This window comes from Sinocyclocheilus rhinocerous, unplaced genomic scaffold, assembly GCF_001515625.1.
Source record: "Sinocyclocheilus rhinocerous isolate Xijiao unplaced genomic scaffold, SAMN03320098_v1.1 scaffold66, whole genome shotgun sequence".
NCBI classification, from domain to species: domain Eukaryota; kingdom Metazoa; phylum Chordata; class Actinopteri; order Cypriniformes; family Cyprinidae; genus Sinocyclocheilus; species Sinocyclocheilus rhinocerous.
This window is the reverse complement of record NW_015662934.1, coordinates 1,070,207-1,093,544: the sequence shown is the minus strand read 5'-3', so window position 1 is coordinate 1,093,544 and position 23,338 is coordinate 1,070,207. Positions and strand designations below refer to the sequence as shown.

The 23,338-nt window shown below is 34.5% G+C and overlaps 1 protein-coding gene across 1 annotated transcript in view; it reads right to left on the bottom strand.

The window, feature by feature from the left end:
• The window catches only part of LOC107728483 (regulating synaptic membrane exocytosis protein 2-like), a 137,468-nt gene that overhangs the window by 44,749 nt on the left and 69,381 nt on the right, over window positions 1-23,338 (bottom strand). The window contains exons 15-20 of the mRNA XM_016538657.1: window positions 22,696-22,831; window positions 21,698-21,763; window positions 16,024-16,215; window positions 14,331-14,440; window positions 13,032-13,064; window positions 1,463-1,566 (exon numbers count right to left, since the gene is read on the bottom strand). Coding sequence (XP_016394143.1) covers window positions 1,463-1,566; window positions 13,032-13,064; window positions 14,331-14,440; window positions 16,024-16,215; window positions 21,698-21,763; window positions 22,696-22,831 — 641 coding nt within the window. The remainder of the gene's footprint in view (window positions 1-1,462; window positions 1,567-13,031; window positions 13,065-14,330; window positions 14,441-16,023; window positions 16,216-21,697; window positions 21,764-22,695; window positions 22,832-23,338) is intronic.

Here is a 23,338-nt window from a genome sequence, read left to right as displayed (position 1 = left end):
AATAATAAATTCAAAATAAATCAAATTAAAATAATATAAATATAAAAACATAAACAAATATTAATTTTGAATCAATAAAAATAATAAACATTAAATAAAAACAAATTCGTATAAATAAATACATAAATTATTATTATTATTAATAATAATAATACAATTATTAATAATACATTAAAAAATAAATTCATGAGCATTCCTTAAGCTCAAACAGTACAGCATGAGTTTGATTCCCAGGGAATGCATGAACTGATCAAATGTTTACCTTGAAGGCGAATTAAGTTGCTTTGGAAAAGCATTAAATACTAATAGCATAATTTGATAATAACATCAAATACATTTTTAATAAAAAATTTTTTTTTGAGAAAAAGTACCGTAAAAAGGACGACAAGCATCATTAAAACGAAAAGCCACTGCATTTATACTAAGGCGTTCATGCCCGGTAATTCTGTCTTGGACAGACATGGAGAGGTATTGTAGTGTCTTATGTAACATATTTATTTATAAGGTGTTCATGGCTCGCTATGATGATTATAAACATTATGTCATAAATGGCGCCTCTATCAGACAGAGCAAACAAACTAAGTCTTTATCTGCTTTTAATAGGATCCTGCAGAACTCGTGGGCCTGTACAATGCTTTTCATACCACACACTTAAAAGGATACAAAGGGAAGGCAATATAGTTATATATGGAGCTGAATCTCAGCACAATGTCCAGTGTACACAAATACTAATGTATATACTGAGCAGAGACCACAAACCTGGAAGACTATATAGATCTATAAACATTTCACAACTGCTGGAAGTGGGTCGCCAAACAAACATCATGTTTAATCTATGATCACGTAAGTTCAAATAAGCAATGTGAATGGCTGAAAAGTGCTCAGCTTTTCTGACTACCTGGACCTAGTTTTACTACAGACTAATTAGTTAACTAAACTAAAAACCACAAACAAAAATAGCTAACTAAACTATAGCTAACTAAACTAAACTAAGGGGGTGAAAGAAGAGATTGGTCAAGAAAATAAAATAAAATAAAATAAAATAAAATAAATAATCATGCACAAACATGGATTCATATATTTTAAAATCAATAAATGAAAACAAAAATGACCCCATCTTTATTAAGATTTAAATTTTTTAATAGGAGAAAATTAAAATAATGAATTATAATAAAATTATTATTATTATTATTATTATTAAATATTAAGTAACCAGGAACTATTATTCAAGTAACCAGGAGTACTATTAACTGTGATGATCTCATGTAGGGTGAATGCAACTGATAAATTTATTCAAAATACAAATATTACTAGAAAACATGAAAACCAACTAATTTGTGAAATGAGTTATGAGCAGAAGCATATACCTGTACTAACTATAGTATAACCATATTTACTAATTTAAAAAGTTTTGAACTGTTTTTCATGTGAAGTATTGGAGCGGTAGACCACTTTTACTTGCCTTGTGATAGTCCTGTTCCAGCCTTGAATCTGAGCCGGTTCCCTGTTTATACTTGTTCATCTTCAGCTTCATCTGCCGTGCTCGTTCCTCCACATCCATAGCACCTACGGAGCACAGCAGATGTCAATGAGTTTGCGTGTTTGTTGAAAAAGTGCCTTGTGATGTTAGTGAGGCTAGATGGGATCTGATCTGTTAACCTGTTCACCAATGAAGCGTTTATATAATGTGGAATGATTTAATACAGAAATCTTTCCCATAATGTACAACACTGAACTAACAGCGCTAGCTAACATTTCTCATGAGGAGTTTCATACAATGCAGCATGATCACAGCAAATGTTTCTGAAATGTGAGCATATGAGACATCTGTCTGTTTAATATCAAACTACCCATCAAAAATTAATGCATTTATCAAAATGCCTGTCATCATACATTACAGACTAACTAAAGTTGAAAAAGTGAAAAAGCATAATAGGACCCCTTTAAGGAAACTGCTGTGTAAATTTCTTCACACACTGGCATACTTAAAATCATGCAGGACAGAGGAGAAACAATATATGTATAAATAAAATAATTGTAGGAAGTTACAGAGGGGATAGTACAACGTTTAATAATTAAGAAGCTAACTGATCTTTGTTTTAGGTACTTTTATGAGAGTTGAAATTTGATTGTGTAATGAACTCACAAAAGTCACAAACCTGACACCCACTTTACATCATCTGAATAGTAAAGAATAATTTACTATTAGTAAATCAGTTCAAAGTTCAATTAAATCAAATGCTGTAGTTCAGTATAAATTAGTACTAAACACATTTAGTGTTCTAAATGTTTTTAGCATTGTTTTGTGGTCGCTAGGGTGACTGTAGCATGTTTTTATGCAGTTTTAGGGTGTTTGGTGTGTTTTTACATTTACATTTATTCATTCCGCAGATGCTTTTATCCAAAGCGACTTACAATTTGGGGAATACCTCAAGCGATTCATCTTAACGAGGTAAATAGACACAGGAAGTGCTCGTAATACCAAGTTTTTTAACATGTTATTTTGGCCGCAAGAGTATTCTAAGCAGCTACAAGGGTGTTCGTGGTTTTCTGCATGTTACTATATAGTTTCAAGGGTTGTTCCTTACTGGCCGGAGTCTCTGTGATACTAAAACTAATACTGAGACTAATTTTGTTGAAAAGCACAATTTGATGTTTATTCATAAAAAAATAGTCACGCAAACTCCTGAAACCTTTTTGATTGCAAGGCAACAAGCTACAACTAAGCAGCCCGTTTGCACAAGCAAAGAACTGAATTAGTTTGTGGCGTTGAGCCGTGTGAAGCAAACTACATCTGTCTTTGTCAGTGCAGGTGCCGTACATGTCAATAGCAATTTTCTCTTGCCAATAGCAATTGTGCTGTTAAGTAATTAACATGTTCAGCAAATTACCCAATGATTAGTGCTCTCAGAATCATTAGATTCATTGAATTTAATCGCAGCGCTATAGTGAAGTTCATACATGCAGTGTGTTTTTTTAAGTTTAATGCCACATTCACAGCTGAAAGTGCTTTCAGAACGCTTTGCATCCTGGGAAATCTTGCTCTAAGTCAATCCGTATACAAAAGTTTAGATATCTGCAATGCCAGAACCATACAACACACTTCATTCTCTAAACTAAGTTGTTCAAAGAGAGATGGTAGGAAAAACAAAAACAAGCACACTAATAAAAAAGGATGAAAGTGGATGCAAATGAAACTGAAAAGGACATTAACACCTTCTGAAAATAACCATGATGTGATATATCTGCACTTATGCTGTCATGAAGCCAGCTTCATTAGCTCAAGCCATAACCAAGAACATTAAATAGCCAAATTACCCATCATTCTGAGGAGAGATCCACCAATAAAAAAAAAGGCACTGTTACTGTGCTATGAAAAATAGCTAAGCATCGTCCACTGCCATAAAACATTACGAATGACAAAAAAATCAGTCTCATTAAACTCTCAAACAGCTGACATTTGTCTATTTTTAATACCTGGGCCTAATTAGTTTTTTTTTTTTTTTTGTAAAAAAAAAAAACAAGCCAAATCAGCATATTAGAGTGATTTCTGAAGGATCATGTTACACTAAATACTGTAGTAATGATGCTGAAAATTCAGCTTTGGATCACAGGAATAAATACAATTTTTAGAATACATTAAACAGAAAACAGTTCCTTTAAATTTTAATAATTGTTCACTTTTTTATTATATTTTTGATCAAACAAATGAACCTTTAGTCAGCATAAGATACCTCTTTTTAAAAAATAATTGAAAATCTCACTGATCCCAAACTTTTGAATGGTAGAGAATAAAGGGATATTTTGCAAATATATTGTTTTTGAGTACCATGCTTGATTTAATTATGTCATTAACAATGTTTCCGTGCCTCATAAAATGACATTAAATATACAGTCTTGCACCTTTTATCTGATGTAAATGTTTTAACCCTATGGAGAACATGACTGGAGAAACAATTCCAGAATCAAAAAGTATTTTTTTCATTCGAAGAATGCCACCATTTTGAAATGTGTTGAAACACACACACGATCATAATCGCACATGATTATTACTGAAGCTGATAAAAAAGCTCACGAGCTTCACAACAAACAGCAACTCCTATGATTTGCAATAAAGAAACGAGCTGAATAAAATACACATAAAAAAGGGCAGAGAGAAGGAGTGATGTGAAGACAACCAAACAGCAGAAAGAGATGGTGTTCGCTTTTCAGGCACAGTCCTTTACTCCTGTATAGTTTTTACACTCATTACTACGTACAAAATGATAACAGCTACTGTATATTTGAATATATTTAACTGTGTGTACTGCAGTGCAAACTGATAACGGTTGAATCTCACAATGTCCAGCTCTATATACACAACATACTGTATATAATAGTATATTCTAATTGATAAGGTATTCCGCTATTAATATTATTAATTTCGATTTTTTTTTTATGCATATTATAATTTATATATAATTAATTAAAAAAAATTATATTTTAATATGAATATAATTTACTTAAAAAAAATTAAGCCTATTTTTTATTTTATTTTTTACCATCAAGACATTCCCCGAATCTCATTAACTTCAATCAATTAATTTGTTTTTTCTTTTGAATTGTAGGAGAAACGTATAGAAGCTTGTTTCTGCTCCTGAATTAAAAATAAAAATAATTAGAATTTTTTTTTTTTGCAATTGCAAGGTTACATCTTGCAATTCTGACTTTTTTCTCAGAATTGCGTACTAGCATTTGTAAGTTACAAAGTCAGAACTGTGAGTCTTAAAGAGAGATACTGTAAGAAAATATCAGAATGGAGAGCTTTTTTCCTCAGAATTGGACTTTATGACTCACAATTCTGAGAAAAGAAGTAGGAATTGCTGGATATAAAGTCACAATTCCAAAAAAAAGTAAGAATTGTGAGATATAAACTTCTAATTGCAAGAAAGAAAGTAGATTTGTAAGTTTATATCTCACAATTCTGACATTATAACTTGCAACTGCAAGTTTATGTCCTGCAATTCTGACTTGTTTTCTCAGAACTGTGCAATATAAATTCACAATTGTGAGAAAAAAGGTTTAAATCCCGCAATTCTGACTTTATAACTTACAATCTCACAATTCTCACATTATAACTTGCACTTGCGAGTATATATCACACATATATCATATTTTTCTTTTACTTTTTTTAAAAATTCCAATGGCAAACTTCAATAAAAAAGACATGTTCTCTGTGCGATTAACCCTATATTCATTGTTTATGCGCACACTGCAGCTTGACCTGCTGAAATATCCACAATAGTTTCTGATGGTTTCTAACTGGTCCAAACTAGTCATTAACTAGTCTAAGATTCTCTTGCTGATAAATCAAGTTTCAATTTTGGGTGAATTGTTCCTGAATGGGAGTGCGACAAACAGAGAGGAGCTGGGACACGGCGTGGAGGAAGACGAGAAAAGCAAAGCAGAAGAAAGGACAGACCTGAGTTTGTCCAACCGGGGGAGTCCGTGTCTTCTGGGAGGGGAGGGGGGGTGAGGGGTGAGGGGGTCACATCACAAAAAACAGACAGACAGACAGACAGACAGAGGAGAGGGGTGTGAGAGGAGGTATGCAGAAAAAAGGGACGAGAAATAAGGGGCAAAAACACACGGGAGGGAACACATCAACAACACCACACAAAAAATGAGGGAAACACAACACATGACAAGCAGATAAAACCACAAACACAAGTTTCAAGTTCCATGATACAAAGAGAAAAGATCATTAAAGAAGAGGGAAAAGAAAAAGAAATCACAGTTCAGAGGGAAAACACGAAGGGCAGCCAGTCCTGCTTCAAAACAAACCCTGAAACACTAGAGGAATGTTAATAGAACATGCAGACAGGAATGAATAAAAAAAGACCTGTGGAAAGAAAAGAGGATAGAAGAGAGAGAAGGAGGACAGTCTCCACAAACCCTGAAGAGAAATAACCTTCATTTGATAAGACCAGGTCCTGACATCAATCAGATGTGTCTTTAGGAACATATGGATGCTAAACACAACACTCAGATATGCTACAATATCCAAGTAAAATAACAACAACCATTTATTGCACAAAATTATTGGCATACTCAAGTTAATTGTTTAAGGCAGTGCTTTAAAATGTAAAACTGCTGTAACTCATGGTCCTGAGTCGTTTAGTTTGGGGTCAGTAAGATTTTTATTTTTTCAAGGAATTAACACTTTTATTCAGCAAGGGCACATTAAATTGATCAAAACGGACAGTACAGACTTTTATGAGCATTTTCCCACAAAAATATGAAGCGGAATCACTATTTTTAACACTGATAATAAAAAATGTTTCTTGAGCAGCAAATCAGCATATTAGAAGAATTTCTGAAGGATCACGTGACACTGAAGACTGATATTGAAAATTCATTTTGCATCACAGGAATAAATTCCATTTTAAAATATATTCAAATAGAAAACAGTTATTTTAAATTGTAGTATCATTTCACAATATTACTGCTTTTACTGCATTTTTGATCACATAAATGCAGCCTTGGTGAACAGAGACTTCTTTGAAAAACATTTAAAAAAATCATAGCGACCCCAAACTTTTTCACAGTCAAAAGCGCTTGACAGCAGTTTTATCATTGGTGGCCACGAGTTCTTCTACCATTACTGACCCTGCTTTAGACACTCTGATAAAAATTAGATATATATAAAAAAATCTGTCACTCTAATTTGACCACACAAAAAAAATACACATAATTTTTCTTTGCCGCTAAAAGTGGACATTCTGCAGGCATGTGTACCATATATCATTTGCAGTAATGCATAATGCATCACACCATGAATGATGCACGAATCTCTAAATGGCCACAAGTTTTATAAAATAAAAATTTAATAGTCACTTCACATCAGAAATGGTCACATGTCGCTCATTTCGCCTTAAACAATGAACTCTGACTGAAACTGCACTACAAATTGCTGTCACATCCCATTTACTGCAAGCATGCTAAAGCTCTCCATAGCATGTCTAAACGCATATACCGTAAAGGATATCACAAAAAACACTATAGTTAATATCACTAAGTGACTACAAATGAAAAACAAAAAACAAAACAAATAAAGGTTCTTTATTGGCGTTGATGGTTCCGTGAAGAACCTTTAACATCCATGGAAACTTTCCATTGCATAAGTTCTTATAGTGGAAAAAGGTTCTTAAATGTTCTTCACACTAAGAAAATAACGGTTCTTTTAAGAACTGCTCACTGAAAGGTTCTTTGAGGAATCAAAAATGGTTCTTCTATGGCATCACTGCGAAAACCCGCTTTTGGAACCTTTTTTAAGAATGTAGTCAGAACATCATCTCTGAATCACCCACTGGAGAAAGGTGCCCTAATGATCCTTAGATCATTAGATTTAGATCATTTGTTCAATGCCCGTGTAGTATCTTATATAATGGCGCTGGCGTCTAATGCCACTGTTTTGCACTAATTGGACACCCTCCTCCTCTCCATATTCAAATTCTTTATCTGTGTCTTCACAGAGAACACAATCTGCTGATACGGCTCATATTTTTCTCAGTTCTTCATTGTTCTCTTGAGCCGTGCTTTGATTTGCCGCGGCATTAATCATGCCACGACCCTGCGTGCATGATCTTGTGTACCCAAGCACATTTCTTATGCATTAATCATCCTCAAGATGATGCCATTCCACACAGACGGCTTCACTGATGGGACATTCATTAGCTGGACCTGATACGGACACTATTAACCTCCCCAAACACACACACATACGCAACCATCTTATCAGAAAGCTATTTTGGAACAAGATCCTCAGACGCTGTTCTGCTTGTCGTCTCATTTGCGTTTAGCTCAGTAATACGTTCAACACAGTAATACATTTGTCTGAAGCTATATTCATCATACGCAGCTCTATAATCTCCATTAGCTTTGTGCACAAAGTGGAGATGAACATCTCTATTTAAAAAGACACTGTTAAAATCGTACACATTTTAACTCACACACAGAGAGCATGTCTACTTATCTGTGACTGGTTAAATGTGAACTGATAGCTAATAGTGTTTCAAAAATGAAACAATAATACTAAAAACTTGTTCAGAGCAAAAGGAACATAAAATGTACACTAATCTAATGCACATCTCAATTTTTAGAATTTTTAGAAATATTTTTTTCTAATTTTTAGAAAAAAACATTACCATTTCAGATCAGATTTTTTTTTGTAAGAATTTGATACTTATATTCAGCAAGCATGCATTAAATTAAAAAGGACAGTAAAGATTTTTACAAAAAGTTTCAAATATAATTTAATAGAATAGGATATAATATTTTCAAATATTACAATTACATTTTAAAATGCCAGCAAAATTACAGACTAACTAAAGTTGAAAAAGTGAAAAAGCATAATAGGACCCCTTTAAAACAGAAAATTGTATTTCACAATATTACTGTTTTTAATGTATTTTTGATCAAATAAATACATACTTGGTGAGCTTAAGAAACTAAAGGATTCTTTCGAAACTGATTTATGATCAAAAAAAGATAATAGAGCTAAACTCCATGTTTATGAATGAACAAAATATATACTTGAGCAATTTCAATAGTTATAGATGATCAAAAAACGAAATATAAACAGCTTGACTAACCTTAATTCACACTTATAATAAAACAAACTGTGATGCTACTGTTGTGATTCATTCATCTAGAAATACAGATGATGTTTATTTTATAACTAATTGGGTTTTAGATAAACAGCGAGAGAAATGATCTGAGATCATGTAATAGCTACCAAACACAGTGTGTTTTCTTTAATGTACCATTTCCAAAGAGCTTATCAAAAATACTTGATATTACAATAACAGATTGGTGTGGAAAAATCGAATAATTCAAACAAATAGACAGCAGTGTCAGTCCATGAGCATCTGTACGGAAAACCTTGTAAAAATTTGTGTGTAGATAATAAAGCAAATCAGACTGAAACTGCCGATTTCAGACAGATCTCGTCAGTTTTGTGTGCAATGAGCATCAAATGGTCTATTGACTTTCACCTTCCTCATTTGCTCCACCTGACTGTATGCACTGCACTTATTCATCCAGAGACTTATAACTCTTAACTTTTATAAAGAATATCTCTTTGGATTTGAGACTTTAGTCTTTGCAACTTTACAGATCTTCTTTATGCACCAAGAGCTTGTAACACTCTAAAGAGAAAGGAAAAAATGAAATCGCATCATATGACCCCTTTAAAGCCAGAGCTCAGAGGAAGAGTGGAAAGAGCAGACAGGGTCAAGATCAGAGAGGTCAGAGGTCAAACCTGTCTGAGCAGTGACGTGCGTCTCCTCCTGATGGCCGTTAGACGAGTGACCAGCACTGACCACTGAGCTCTGCTGGTCCTCCCATGTCACCTCTTATCATGCAGGCCATTGACACAGAGACACAGGCAGCGTTAACATACGGCTTGACGTGTGCCAGAGAAACTGAGGGATTGTAATTCCCCCATTTTTGTGCAGGTACAACAGGTATATTTGAACACTTACAGGTAAGTCAGGCTTGAAAATATAAATGTTACATTGAAACAATATTAATTAAAGCTCAAGTATCCAAGAACATTTGGTTTGATATTTTGTGTCTAATGCAATGCATTAAGACTGATTAGATATTCAAATACTTTTTCATACATCAATGTTTGTTCCTGAAATACAGTCTTATTCTTCTGTATTTAGTTTTTGCAAAAAAAGTACATTAAGTTAGCGTTGTAAAATAAATCAAAAGGTTGAAGAGGTAGACAGAATAATTCTGGTGATATTTCAGCACTAATGCATTGAACAGCTCCTTTCTACACATGATTGTGCGTCATCCGCTGGTTAAACCATGTAACTGCATCCTACTAATCAATTCGGTCAAAAGAACCACTGATTTACATTTATATCAAAATATGAAATTCTTTAACATCTAGATTTCACTCTGTAGCATGAGTAAAGAAACATTGTAAAATGACTTTAAACAGAACAGTCTTTTAAATAAGATCTGGCTGTATTTAGAGTAGAAGTCACTAGCTATAGTGCACAACATTTATCCAGATACAAGCCAGATCAATTGAATTCAACACAGTCGCTCTAAATGTCCCTCATTATTCACAGCAAAACGCATTAACACAATGACAACCCACACAAGAGAGAATATATGAGAGTCGTGAAGAGGGAGAGACTGACCTAGAAACAGACAGAGAAAAACCTAGAAACCGACTCATCCATGCAAACGGAAGTCCTTCAGTTTTTGAGTAAAGAAAATACATTTTAAAGATGTAAGGACTGGGTGATAGGTAAAAACAACGTAAATTAACACAAGGAACAATCATTAAACATTTGTAATTCATATTATGTACCAATATAACAACACATACGGTAGTAATAAATAGCTATATTTAGCTAAACCGCATAACAGAAATGAATCAAACTTAGCAACTCTAACCCTAAACTCACTTTTTTGTTTTTGGTATGCACTAGAATTGCAAATTAAGAAAGAAAATATGGTCAAGTTTGATTTCACATTCAGAATTTAAAATGTAAACACATTGTGATTACTTGATATATTACAAAGCCCTAAAGGTGAGGAAACACCCTCTTAGAGAAGAAGATGAAGAGGAAAATACTGCAAAGCTACACCGCAAACACACGCCTGGAGAGACTTGCCTTTCCTGCCGTTGACCGCTGGGCCGTTCGGCCTCATTTCATAAGCTTTAACACAACAAAAGAACAATGGAGTAAAAACACTGCAAGAATTCCCACAAATGCACAAAATACAAGTCAGACTTCTAATAAATCTTCCTCGACACTCATTTTGAGTGTCATATGAAAAATTGAGAGATGAGAGTACTTCAAACAGCTGATGTAGTGTAAATACCAGTTGGACAGAAAGCAGAGATGGATGCTGGGAAAGTGGCAGACGCACACACACTCCCAACAGACCAGATCTTGTGACAAATACGACGGATGTGGCAGATGGGAGTGGAGGAAGTGCGATCGGTAACATGTCTGTGTTTGTGTCTACAACAAATTTTTCATTTACAAACCTAAATGTGACGCAAACCTGAAGTTATGTATGAACTGACTACAAAACAGAACTCAGGTCTCATGGGCCGGTTTGGGGTTTTGAGTACCAGATCTCTATAATATACAGTACCATTTGGAGTCAGTTCATATACATAATCAGTTAATGTCAGATTTTTTATTTTTTTTATTTAAAGAAATGTACATTATACTTCTATTCATCAATGATGCAATAAATTAATAAAAAGTGACAGTAAAGACTTGTATAATGTTACAAAAGATTTCTATTTCAAATGGTTGTTCTTTTAACTTTCTAGCCACCAATTAATTCTGAAAAAATGTATTCCAGTTTCCACAAAAATAATAAACTGCACTGTTTTCGACATTGATAATGATAAGAAATGTTTCCTGAAATCAATCAGTCTATCTATCTATCTATCTATCTATCTATCTATCCTAGCACCCTACACTCTACACCCTAGCAACTGCCCTGTGTACCCTAGCAACCGCATAGCAACACCCTAGCAACCGCCCCGGATACTCTAGCAACTGCTCTAGTAACCACCCCAAGTACCCTAGCAACCACCTCAGGTACCTTAACAACTACATAGCAACACCTTAGCAATGACACAGGTATCCTAGCAGCTGCATATCTATCTATCTATCTATCTATCCTAGCACCCTTCACTCTACACCCTAGCAACTGCACTGTGTACCCTATCAACCGCATAGCAACACCCTAGCAACCGCCCCGGATACCCTAGCAACTGCTCTAGTAACCACCCCAAGTACCCTAGCAACCACCTTAGGTACCTTAGCAACTACATAGCAACACCTTAGCAATGACACGGGTATCCTAGCAGCTGCATATCTATCTATCTATCTATCTATCTATCTATCTATCTATCTTAGCACCCTACACTCTACACCCTAGCAACTGCCCTGTGTACCCTAGCAACTGCATAGCAACCACCCTGGGTACCCTAGCAAGTGCATAGCAACACCCTAGCAACCGCCCCGGATACCCTAGTAACTGCTCTAGTAACCACCCCAAGTACCCTAGCAACTACCCCAGGTACCTTAGCAACTACATAGCAACACCTTAGCAACGACACGGGTATCCTATCTATCTATCTATCTATCTATCAGGAGTTTGGCTAGAAACACAAACGTTAGTCTCTCAATGAGAATTTAACACAAAGTTGCTGTACTGTAAGTCACTAGACAATTTACTAAAAGAAATAACAGAGTTTTAACAAAACTATAAAAATAAACACAAAATAATTTAAATACAGCCTTTCAGATTTTTTTGTGAAAAAAAAATAATCTCACATGTCTCCTTTAGAGTTTTCAAGTTTACACATCTCGGAATGTCTACATTATCTATCCGCACTTATTTTATAGCTCTATACACCTACTACATGTTAAAGATGGTCTTAGCTACACCTTGTTATATTTCTCCAAAATAATTAAAGAGAAAACTGATACTAAAATGAGAATTCCATATGAATAATATTTTGCAAAAACACAATTTGAGCAATAATTCAAAATGATATTAGCAAAATAAAACAGCACATCTGTAAAATCAATCAATGATTGGACAATACATATACTGTGACTGCTTCTAAAACAACACAGAGGTCACTGGGAAAACAAAAATACATTTAGAAAATCCTTTATCACAACATTACACAATCACTGCTACAGGAAGACAAAGAAAAAAACAAAAACTACCCGTCTACATTCACATTTAAACACGAAGAGTTTGCAATGGACCTGGCTTCATAACCTCTCAGAGAAAGCTCTGATGGAACATTTGATGTGTCCGAAATAGAGAGGGAATTCAGTGAATCTGACTTCCAAAAAGCTTTAGGATCTAATGTTAATTTTAGACCCGTCTATAGAGGAAATGGCAGCTCAAGACCATTGCAGTTATGTTTAATTCAATCAGAAGCTCCTTCTGACAGATTAAACCTTCACAGACGTGTTACACACCTGGACAAGGCTCAAGTTCTTCATCTCCATCTTCTGAGAGAGGAATGAGAGAGGGAAACATCAGAGCGCACATGCAACTCAACCACGCATGTCATTTACATGATCATGTGTGTCGCCTGCACTCAAATATAACAACAGCACAAACTGTGTCATATTCAGCCAATGGGGTAACGGAACGGAGCAATGTTGTGATAATGTATAACAATCCCTAAACAAAACGACAATAATTCACACTAGAAACACTTTTGACAAGTGAAATGACAAGCTTTGTTGTCTCCTACTTGACACACCAGTTCAACAGTCAATCATCAAGGAGGCTCCGCCCACCCGTGGGGGGAAAACAAAATTTGTTACCATATTTACCCATTAATTCAAATGTAGACAACACTGATTCCAAGAAATGTGGCTATTTTATGAGAAAGAAACTCATAAAATTAGATTTTTCGTGCAGAAATTAAATCAAAATGTGATTAAAAAATATATATATTTATTATTTATTTGGCTTTTAAGTCGATGTCTGTTGATTTTTCTAAATTGAACAAGAAAAAGAGATTACTGGAGTAATCTTTTTTTATTTTTATTTTTTTATTTTTTAAGAAACAAGAAAATACTATTTGTTTTCTATTTCAAAATTTCACATTTATTGCATGTGTTATTTATTCATTTATTTATTTATTTATTTGCAACCATTTGTAAAACTGTTGACAAAAATTATTTTAGCATACTTTTACTGTATAAGTAACACTTTATAATAAGCTCCCACCAGTAACTGTTAGTTAATTTTTTAACTTACACTAACTGACAATGGAAATACATTTGTTAAAATATTTATTAAGCTCATTTAATAAAAAAAGTACCTCAGATCCATTAAATAATATTAAGAGATTAAGAGTACCTTTTGATTTTAATGATATATAAGTAAATATTGAAATTAACATTAACTAAGGTGCCCGAGACGTATTTTTCATTTAAGATTCATGTTAACTAAAGTAGTTACCTAATGTTAAAAATTGCATTTTATAATTATAAAAGTATATTTTTATTCTCCAATTCTTATTTCAACAGAAAATACATCAATGCTTTTTAGGCAAGTTTTTCTTTCTAAAAACAGAAACAGTCAAATTCTTCATGTCCCCAGTTGAAATGAACTGTAACTGGGATATGATGCATTGCTGACTGTAACTATAGCAAAGCACTACATTTGCAGAGTCAGTCATTCTGCAATCCCACCTCTCAAATAAACATCTCAGCATGAGCAAGAGCCAACAAAAAAGAAGCTGCACAGAAAAACAGACTTACTTCTTTCCAGCGTCCCTTTCGGAGGCAGTTGTGGGAGCTGTCGTCCTCTCCTGCTGTTCACGGGGGTCCCGGTGGGGCTGGTCTGAACCGATCCTCCACGAGGATGCGCCCTAGTAGACAAAAAAATAATCCCCATTATTATGGTTGTTATGTGCATGCTACCCTGAACACTGACAGTGACAGCACTAATATTAGTGTAATTTCAGAGTTGGTCTGTGAAGAATCAGCAAATGAAAATATGTAACAATACATTATAAATAAATAGGGTTAAAAAGCATGTGCTGAAAAGGAGTGGTTTAGTCAGTCATATATATGATATTTCACATATACATGTGCTGTAATATCATACACATCCATTTGAATGATGCTGAGGATTAAAATAACAGTAAACAAACATCATGATTTTCCATCAGCATTTTGTATGAACTAAAACTAAATTATTTCATAATCACATAGTACTATATATATATATACAGTAAGCAAATTAATAAATATGATTTTTGTCTGTCTTAAACATCACTGTCTTAATAGTAAAATCCTCAAAATACAAGATATGCAATATAATAATATTTAATGAATAATAAGATTAACACTATTCAAAATATTAAGGTAGGTAAAGGTTTTTTAAAGAAGCCTCTTATGCTCATCAAGGCCGGATTTATTTGATCAAAAATACAGTAAAAACAGTAATATTATGAAATATTTTTACAATAACTTTTTCATTTAAATATATTTTAAAATGTAATTTATTCCTGTGATCAAAGCTGAATTTTCAGCATCATTACTCCAGTCTTCAGTGTCACACGATCCTTCAGAGATCAAATACGTTGATTTTCTGCTCATCGTTGCTGAATAGAAAGTTCAAAAGAACAGCATTTCTTTAAAACAAAAATCGTCAGTAACACTATAAATATCTTTACTGTCACTTTTTATAAATTTAATGTGTCCTTGCTGAGTAAAAGTATTAATTTCTTTCTAAAAAAACAAAAAAGCCTACAATTTTGAACAATATATATTTATTATTTTATTTTGTCTTTTTAATAAAAACACTTTTAATAAAAACTAAACTGATTCTGTAATAACTTAATTTTTTAAAATATATTGTTCAAATGATTGAAAAAAACCAGCATCTGATATAATCTATTTGGTCTGCCATTTTATTCCAAACGTTATATTTAGTCTAGTATATGTAGGCTTATGCTTTAGTTTAACAACTTACAACAATGCTCAAATATTCAGTAGCAAGTAAATGCTTGATGCTTTGGCACATGAAGGTGACTCTTCCACAGTGATGCTGCAAGAGAAGTGTGCGTTTTTCTCTGCCATCACCAAAAACAAACAAAACATTAGGATTCCAGACAAAAAGAACCAAACGGGGGAAAAACTAATGAGTTAAACACCACAATATAGGGATAACAACCAATGGAGATTCCACACCACTCACTGAAAGTATAACTGGTGTGTTTTGCTATCAAACAAATCATTGAAAAGAAATGAACAGTATCTGGTGCATCTACAGAGATGAGATGGAGCAGATACAACAGCACTGCTGCAGAGAGGACAACACATAAAGAAAATCAAAGGGCCGGTCGGTTGGTTGGATGCAGGGAGTCTTTGTTAGCACATGAAGGATGTTTTGTTTGATTAGTCAGGTCTGTTTTGCGGGGTGAGCGGCTGCTTTGATCTGGGTCACCTCGATAAGGCAGGGGAGGGTGGAGCTGAGTGTCCTGACGGCAGGGAGGGCATCGATGATCTCATGTGGGGGCCGTCGGGCGGCCGCTCCGAGGAGCGAGAGCGACTGTACATGGGCCGCTCCAGTGCGGACCGCTGGTCTGCAGAACGGGACCTGTGGTGATACTCGTGCCTGTCTGGCGCTCCGTAATTCCTGGAGAAACGTGATTGGGGGAAACAGGGCGATGTTTAGTGTGGGTGAGGTCGGTTGAGTCTCAGAACGCCGCGTGGCATTCTGGGAAAGCACTGAGAGGAGAGACTCTAACAGCTCATGATAAAGTTGTCTCGTCTTTGGCACTTGGAAGCAACCAATATATGAGTCTAACCCCATGGTTCTGTACAGTGATATATGACGCGATTTAATAAGACTGAAGGATACATTATAAAAGCATAATTAAGTTCAGATTAGGACAATGAAATCCAAAATCACAAATTTTACAGCACTCAGATCACAGATGCATACAAATACACAAGAAATAGATTAAACAAATGAATTAATTATTATTAAAAACTGTGGAAGGAAAGATTACTCTCAGATTATTCCCACATTTTTACAGAAGGAAAAATCCCATCCATTTTATTCAGAGAGAAAAAGATTTTCACAGATAATGTAAAATATTACACAGGATTTCTGCAGGTTTTATGAAAGTAAATTTAAGACTTTTTAAGATGTTTTTAAGGCCAAGTAAAGAACATTTAAGGAAGAAATTGAATGGAGCACAATATGACAATAATGAAATGCAGAGCACAAATTTCCAAATATGTTCTTCATCGGTATTTTTATCTCGTTTCCCATGCAAATGTTTGAAGATTCTTAAATCAAGTGGCATTTACTTAAGAAGCAAAATTACATAAAATGAGAAGTCTGCCTTAATTTGTGGAAGGAAAAAATAAGGATTTTTAGGAAACTTAAAGACCTGCAGAAACCTTGCTTTCAGGACAGTCCTCCTTATCACTTACTGATGGTTTTGTTTGTTTGTTTGTTTTAAATCCCTATGGAGAAAATGAATGGGAAACCAACACTGCATAAAACATTTGGCACAGTATAACATACTAAAACACAAGACGACACAAAAAGATGTGTAGTGTCTGAAAAGTTGTCCAGCATCAAAACACTAATTTATTAATAATACATTGAGATAAATAAAGTGACACTGTAAAAAGAAGGCTGTTAAATACAAAAAATATATGTAAAAAATGAATACAAATATTTCTTAAAAAGGAAAACTTTTATAGAAAATAATATCTGTAAAATAATATTTATATTTAAATGATAGACAGCTTGAACAGTTAAAAAAATATTGAAAAATTAAATAAACAAAATAAACAAAATATACACAAAACGAAAGATCAGGGAATGGGTTTAGGACATGAAAAGCTGCACAAGCTCTCATTTTAATTTTTGCATGCAAATGAAAATATTATTAGCATTACAGCCTTTTAAGCCCATAATTTTGTATTGTAATATTTTGAAAGGTCAAAGAATTACAGCCAAAATCAGCTGGTAACTTTAATTATAAAAGAAAAAAAAACAATCATGCTAAAGGCACAAAATGTAGCTACTATTTGTTGAGGAAATAGAAAACATGAACGTGGTCACAGTATACTTTAAAATTACCATTCACCAGCCGAAATACTGCTCCTCCAGGAACGCGATTTCAACCGTGCCCCCTCGGGATTTTAAGCAAAGTATATTTTGAATGCAGCTTCCAAAAGACCAAAAATTTTTATATTTGATACAATTAGAACCGTTCAGTGCGGCTCAGAATCAGCTGCCAAATTCAAATCTGCGTTCGTGCTTTGGCTGGCACTGAGCCAGACGCGTTTTTTACAGTGCTGAGCATTATAACCAATCACACAGGATTCTGTTGAGCTTATGAATGCAATGGCCAATCAGAGGCATTCAGATGAGTCATCGCTGAAAAGCCCGTGTTTTGTTCAGTGCGCGCGCTCGCTGACTGAATGCTGCTCTCTGGCGAATTCTCTCATCATAAACAAAGTGCAGATGTGTGTACGATATAAGTAAGATATTCATTTCACAGTATAAACAGCTTCAGTGATTATAATGGGAGTTGTTGAGAGTGCTTGAACTCTGTCTAGACTGAAGTTAATATTCTTTGATAATGCAAATATTCTTTGCTCTCTTTATGTACAATGAAAGTGTTATAATTAGTAACTTACAATGTTTTTATTAAATTTACGTTAAATACAAAGTCAGTCGTATTAAAAATATTCTATGACATGACACCCATATCTAGTACAAGTTAAAAGACGGGTTTTATGCATAGGCTAGTTAATAGATTACACTAATATTAGGCTACTTTCCCCATAGCCCATTATAGATAAACTAACATGATCTATAAATGTGCAAAATGCATTTACTTATATTTGAGAATCGTGATATTTTATGATATAGTTAACAAGTTTGGGAAAATTTTGAATAAAAAAGGATTTCAACCGAGGGGGGCCTTTAATCGGTCCATGCCCAGGGCACCGCTGTGTCATAATCCGTCCCTGGGTGTAGGCAAACTTATGCTTTAAACATGGACAAGGCCTTTAATCGGTCCATGCCCAGGGCACCGCTGTGTCATAATCCATCCCTGGGTGTAGGCAAACTTATGCTTTAAACATGGACAAACTACAGTAGTCAGCATTTGAAGTGGATCAAAACCTTTCTTCAAAGTTGTCCTAAAACCAAAACAATACTACTGTATTTACAAACAGGTTAAGAAAAATAAACTTAATTAAAAATATATTCAATAAGCAAAAACATGAGCCAAGATGAGGGCTGTGCTAAAGACGTGGGTTTTTTTGGTAGTGAAATTGGCCCAGCTCATGACAGGGCAGCAGGGATGCTCTCGGTGTTGGATATCATCCCATATAATGTCTTCATCCTGAAACAAAAAGGCTGTCGACATTTTAGACAGGCCATAAATGGCTGACCCAAATAGACTGCAGCACTGGTACCCCTCCATGTCACTGTACGCCTCTATGATGGGCCATCCTAGCAGGACGCGGTAACCTGACCACCACCCGCTGATTGATGGAACACACACTATTGGGATTGCCAAAAAGACAGATATTTGGAACTGACCACATAAACCATCAGAGTGTGCATTACACACACCCTCAACTTCATCAGGGTTTAAAGGAATAATTCACACAAAAATGAAAATTCATTCACAGGCCAACCAAGATGAAGATAAGTTTGTTTCAGAACAGATTTGGAGAAATTTAACATTGTATCACTCGCTCATCAATGGCTCCTCTGCAGTGAATGGGTGCCGTCAGAACGAGAGTCCAAACAGCTGATAAATACATCACAATAATCCACAAATTACCCACATTTTTACCCACTTCCCACATTCCACAAAATGGGGGAAGTCGTGGCCTAATGGTTAGAGAGTCGGGCTCGTAACCCAAAGGTTGCGGGTTCGAGTCTCGTACTGGCAGGGATTGTAGGTGGGGGGAGTGAATGTACAGCGCTCTCTCCCACCTTCAATACCACGACTGAGGTGCCCTTGAGCAAGGCACCGAACACCCAACTGCTCCCCGGGCGCCGCAGCAAAAAAAATGGCTGCCCACTGCTCCGGGTGTGTGTTCACGGTGTGTGTGTGTTCACTGCTGTGTGTGTGCACTTTGGATGAGATAAATGCAGAGCACTAATTCCGAGTATGGGTCACCATACTTGGCCACATGTCACGTCACTTTCACTTTCACTTTCAAATAATCCACACCACGCCAGTCCCACAATTAACAACATGTGAAGTTAAAAGCTGCATATTTTGCATATAATGCTTCCTCCAGTGAAAAAGTCAATCCTCTGTTGTTCAAAATCCACTGAAATATTTGTTTCATGTTATGTTTTATGAACTAACTTGGACTGTTTTCACTTGATCTGTGCATATTTCTCTCCTGCTTCAGACGAGACAACTTTTTCGCTGGAGAAAAGCAATATTACTAATAGAGGACTCGTATTTTAGATAGAAGCAACTGTTTGAAGTTAAAAACGTCCTAATGATGGATTTGTTTCTTACAAACACGCAGCTTTTCACTTCACAAGCTGTTAATTGATGGACTGGAGTGGTGTGGATTACTTGTGAATTATTGTGATGTTTTTATTAGCTGTTTTGGACTGTCATTCTGACGGCACCCATTCACTGCAGAGGATCCATTGGTCAGCAAGTCATGTAATGAAAAGAAACAAACTCCTCTACATCTTAGATCATCTGAGACTAAGTACATTTTCAGCGAATCTTAATTTTTGGGTGAACTATTCCTTGATCACACAACATATCTTTGTTAAAGTGTTTTATCCAAAGTAAATAATAAAAAAAAAATCCAGATCAATGTACATTATAGTGAATAACACATGCTGAACAACTTTTCACACAAAACACCAAGTTAGAGACTACACAAACAAAGCGAAACTACGATCCCATTAATAAGCTCATTTAGTGAAGTACTGTATTTATAAATTCCATTTTACATAATTTCTCAGTTTGTTAAAACAAAGCATGAGCTAGCTGTAAAAATAAGTGCTCAGTTTCTTTATGATGACCTAATGAGAGAATGACAATGAGGCTTTAGGAACGAGTCAAAGGCATACAGTATCTCACCATTCTTACAAAGACAGAAGCTTGTTAGGTTTAATGGTGAATATATTTTCCAACTCTTTTTGGAAAATGTATACATTTGCAGGGACTGTGTACATTAGGACAGAGGGGTGCTCTTATTTCAGCTTGTTTTGTTTGTTTATCTTTACAGCAAGTGTTTCCTAGCTTTTCAGTCATTCAACCTTGTGTCGACATTAAAGAGTCACTGGTGACCTGTTGATTCGATGTGCACAAAGCAATTTTTTCACACATTAAAAAAGTTTAGTTAAAAAAAAAAGTCTAGAAAATAGTTTTTAAATATTTGCAATTAAAATTAATTTAATAATGAAAATTTATGATTAAAATAAAATCATTTATATTATTAACATCCAGCAGTAATACTACTACTACTACTAATAATAATACATTAATTTAATAATAATAATAATAATAATGTTTCACATTTTTAACAAATTATTTCTGAAATAATGTTTTTTTTATTTTTGTGCTTTAAGCTATAATAATTTATTTTCAATTACAGACATAATTCATTCAATACAGAAAAGTAGTGATTAAAACAAAGTATTAGGATTTAAAATATTGAAATAAATCCGTGAGGAGTGCTATTTTTATGACGCATGAAAAAATTCAGTTGTGGAAAAAAATAATAATCACAAGTGAAAAAATAAGTGGGAAAAAAATCTGAATATTTTGCAAAATATTCGATTTTGCATGATGCTGCATCCACAATATGTCAAATAACAAACTAATATATATATATATATATATATATATATTAAGTCAACATGCGGTTGTGCGGATTCAAGCTTCTCAATGTCAGAGACCCTCATGAATGCAGGTTTTCAACAAAATAGTATCAAACTGGTTTTATCTTATCATGTCATGATTATAAATGTATTGCACTGAAAACCTGGATTTGTAAAGTTCAGAGGAAGTCCGGGTTTGAAAAACTCTGATGTGTTAGTGGAGGCTCTCAGCAGGGAGGTTAATGGGGACGGACATTGGCAGCAATGGCTCTACCTGAGTTCCTCCAGCTGACTGTCATGAGGCTGACTGTGTCGGGTTCGAGGTAAGGTGAGAAAATGACTGCAGGCAGATGGAGAGAATAGACGTGGATTTTCAAAGAGAGATGAAGAGATTTGAGGAAAGAGAGAGGATCACGTTTTCGGTGAAACTGATGATGATGATGGGATGAACCCAAACTTTTCACGTGGAAGAAATGTGGTTACTGTTCAATGACAACAACACTCACACTTCTAGCTGTATCAAGAACAAAGATCATTTTAAACGAGTGTTATGATAATCCCAATAAAGGGGCCCTAGAAAACAGGATTTCCTTGCACTTTATTAAAACCAAGCTGTGCAATCAATCAGATAGATAGATAGATAGATAGATAGATAGATAAACAGACAATAAATAATAATAAATGAAAAGAAAGAAAGAAAGAAAGAAAGAAAGAAAGAACATTACATTATAGGTGGACTTCAGGATTAAAAATATTACAAAATATAGCCCCCTGCACAGCAAAAATCTTTTTTTAAAAATCTAAAAAAAAAAAAATAAGTTAACACTTGCTTGCTTATTAGGAGCCCTAAATAAATCTTCACTAAACAAACAAACAAACATAAATATAAATAAATAATATTAGTAATAACAACAATAAACAAACAAACAAACTTGCCTAACATTACAAGATTTCAAGGTGAAAAACCGCCACAAAATGTAAAATAATAAAAATAATAATGGCAATGCTAGCTGGCTTACTAAAAAACAAAAAAACAAAAACAACCTAAATAACCTTTTAACATAAATATATCGAATATAGATACGGCTTTGTGACTCGGGTGCATGATCATTGTTGTGGATTCAGTGATACAAACATACTGTTGTTACACTAGATCTTGTGTACTGTTGGGTTCTTGAATCAGATGTTAATGATAAACCAAAACTCTTAAACTGTGATTCTGATGTTTACGAACAGAAAAGGTTCAGACAACAGAAGAGAGATCTGTCTTACCTCTGAGAAGGGGGCATGCTAGGAGACCGTGAGCGTGCTCGGTTGATGTCAGCTGATCGAGAGCAGTGATTGGACGATAAGACCTGCTCAGGCACAGAGAGGGTGGAGCTCTGGAGGTCCCTGCCATTTCTATAGTCTGTAACGAAGCAAAGGGAAAGAATTAATGCACAATTGTGCACTCATTTTTACTACATGTGTACTTCATTTTGAGCAACTAATGCAAAACTGTTAAACCCTTTACTGATAGCAATTTAAACATGCTTTAATTAAGTCCTGCAAGCAAAAATGTTTAATCATACTAGATTATCTATTTAACACCATGTGTTTTTTCCCCAATAACTGGGTCTTAAATGGCTGTAAAACTAAAACAAAACCAATATGTTATAGTCATGAATGAACTTAACTCCCATTAAATCAGAAAACAGCTTTCACAACCAAAACCAGAATAATGACTTTTTTCCTCATGCAAGAGCCGTCAATCCATGTTTTCATGTTGCTAATGGAATATGTACCAACCACAAATGTTGGATAAAATAGTCAATTTTAAACTATTTTCTCAGTTTTAAATTATATATATATATATATATATATAATATTTGTGTCTTAATGTATAATGGACACTTTTGATAAAAATTATCATAAA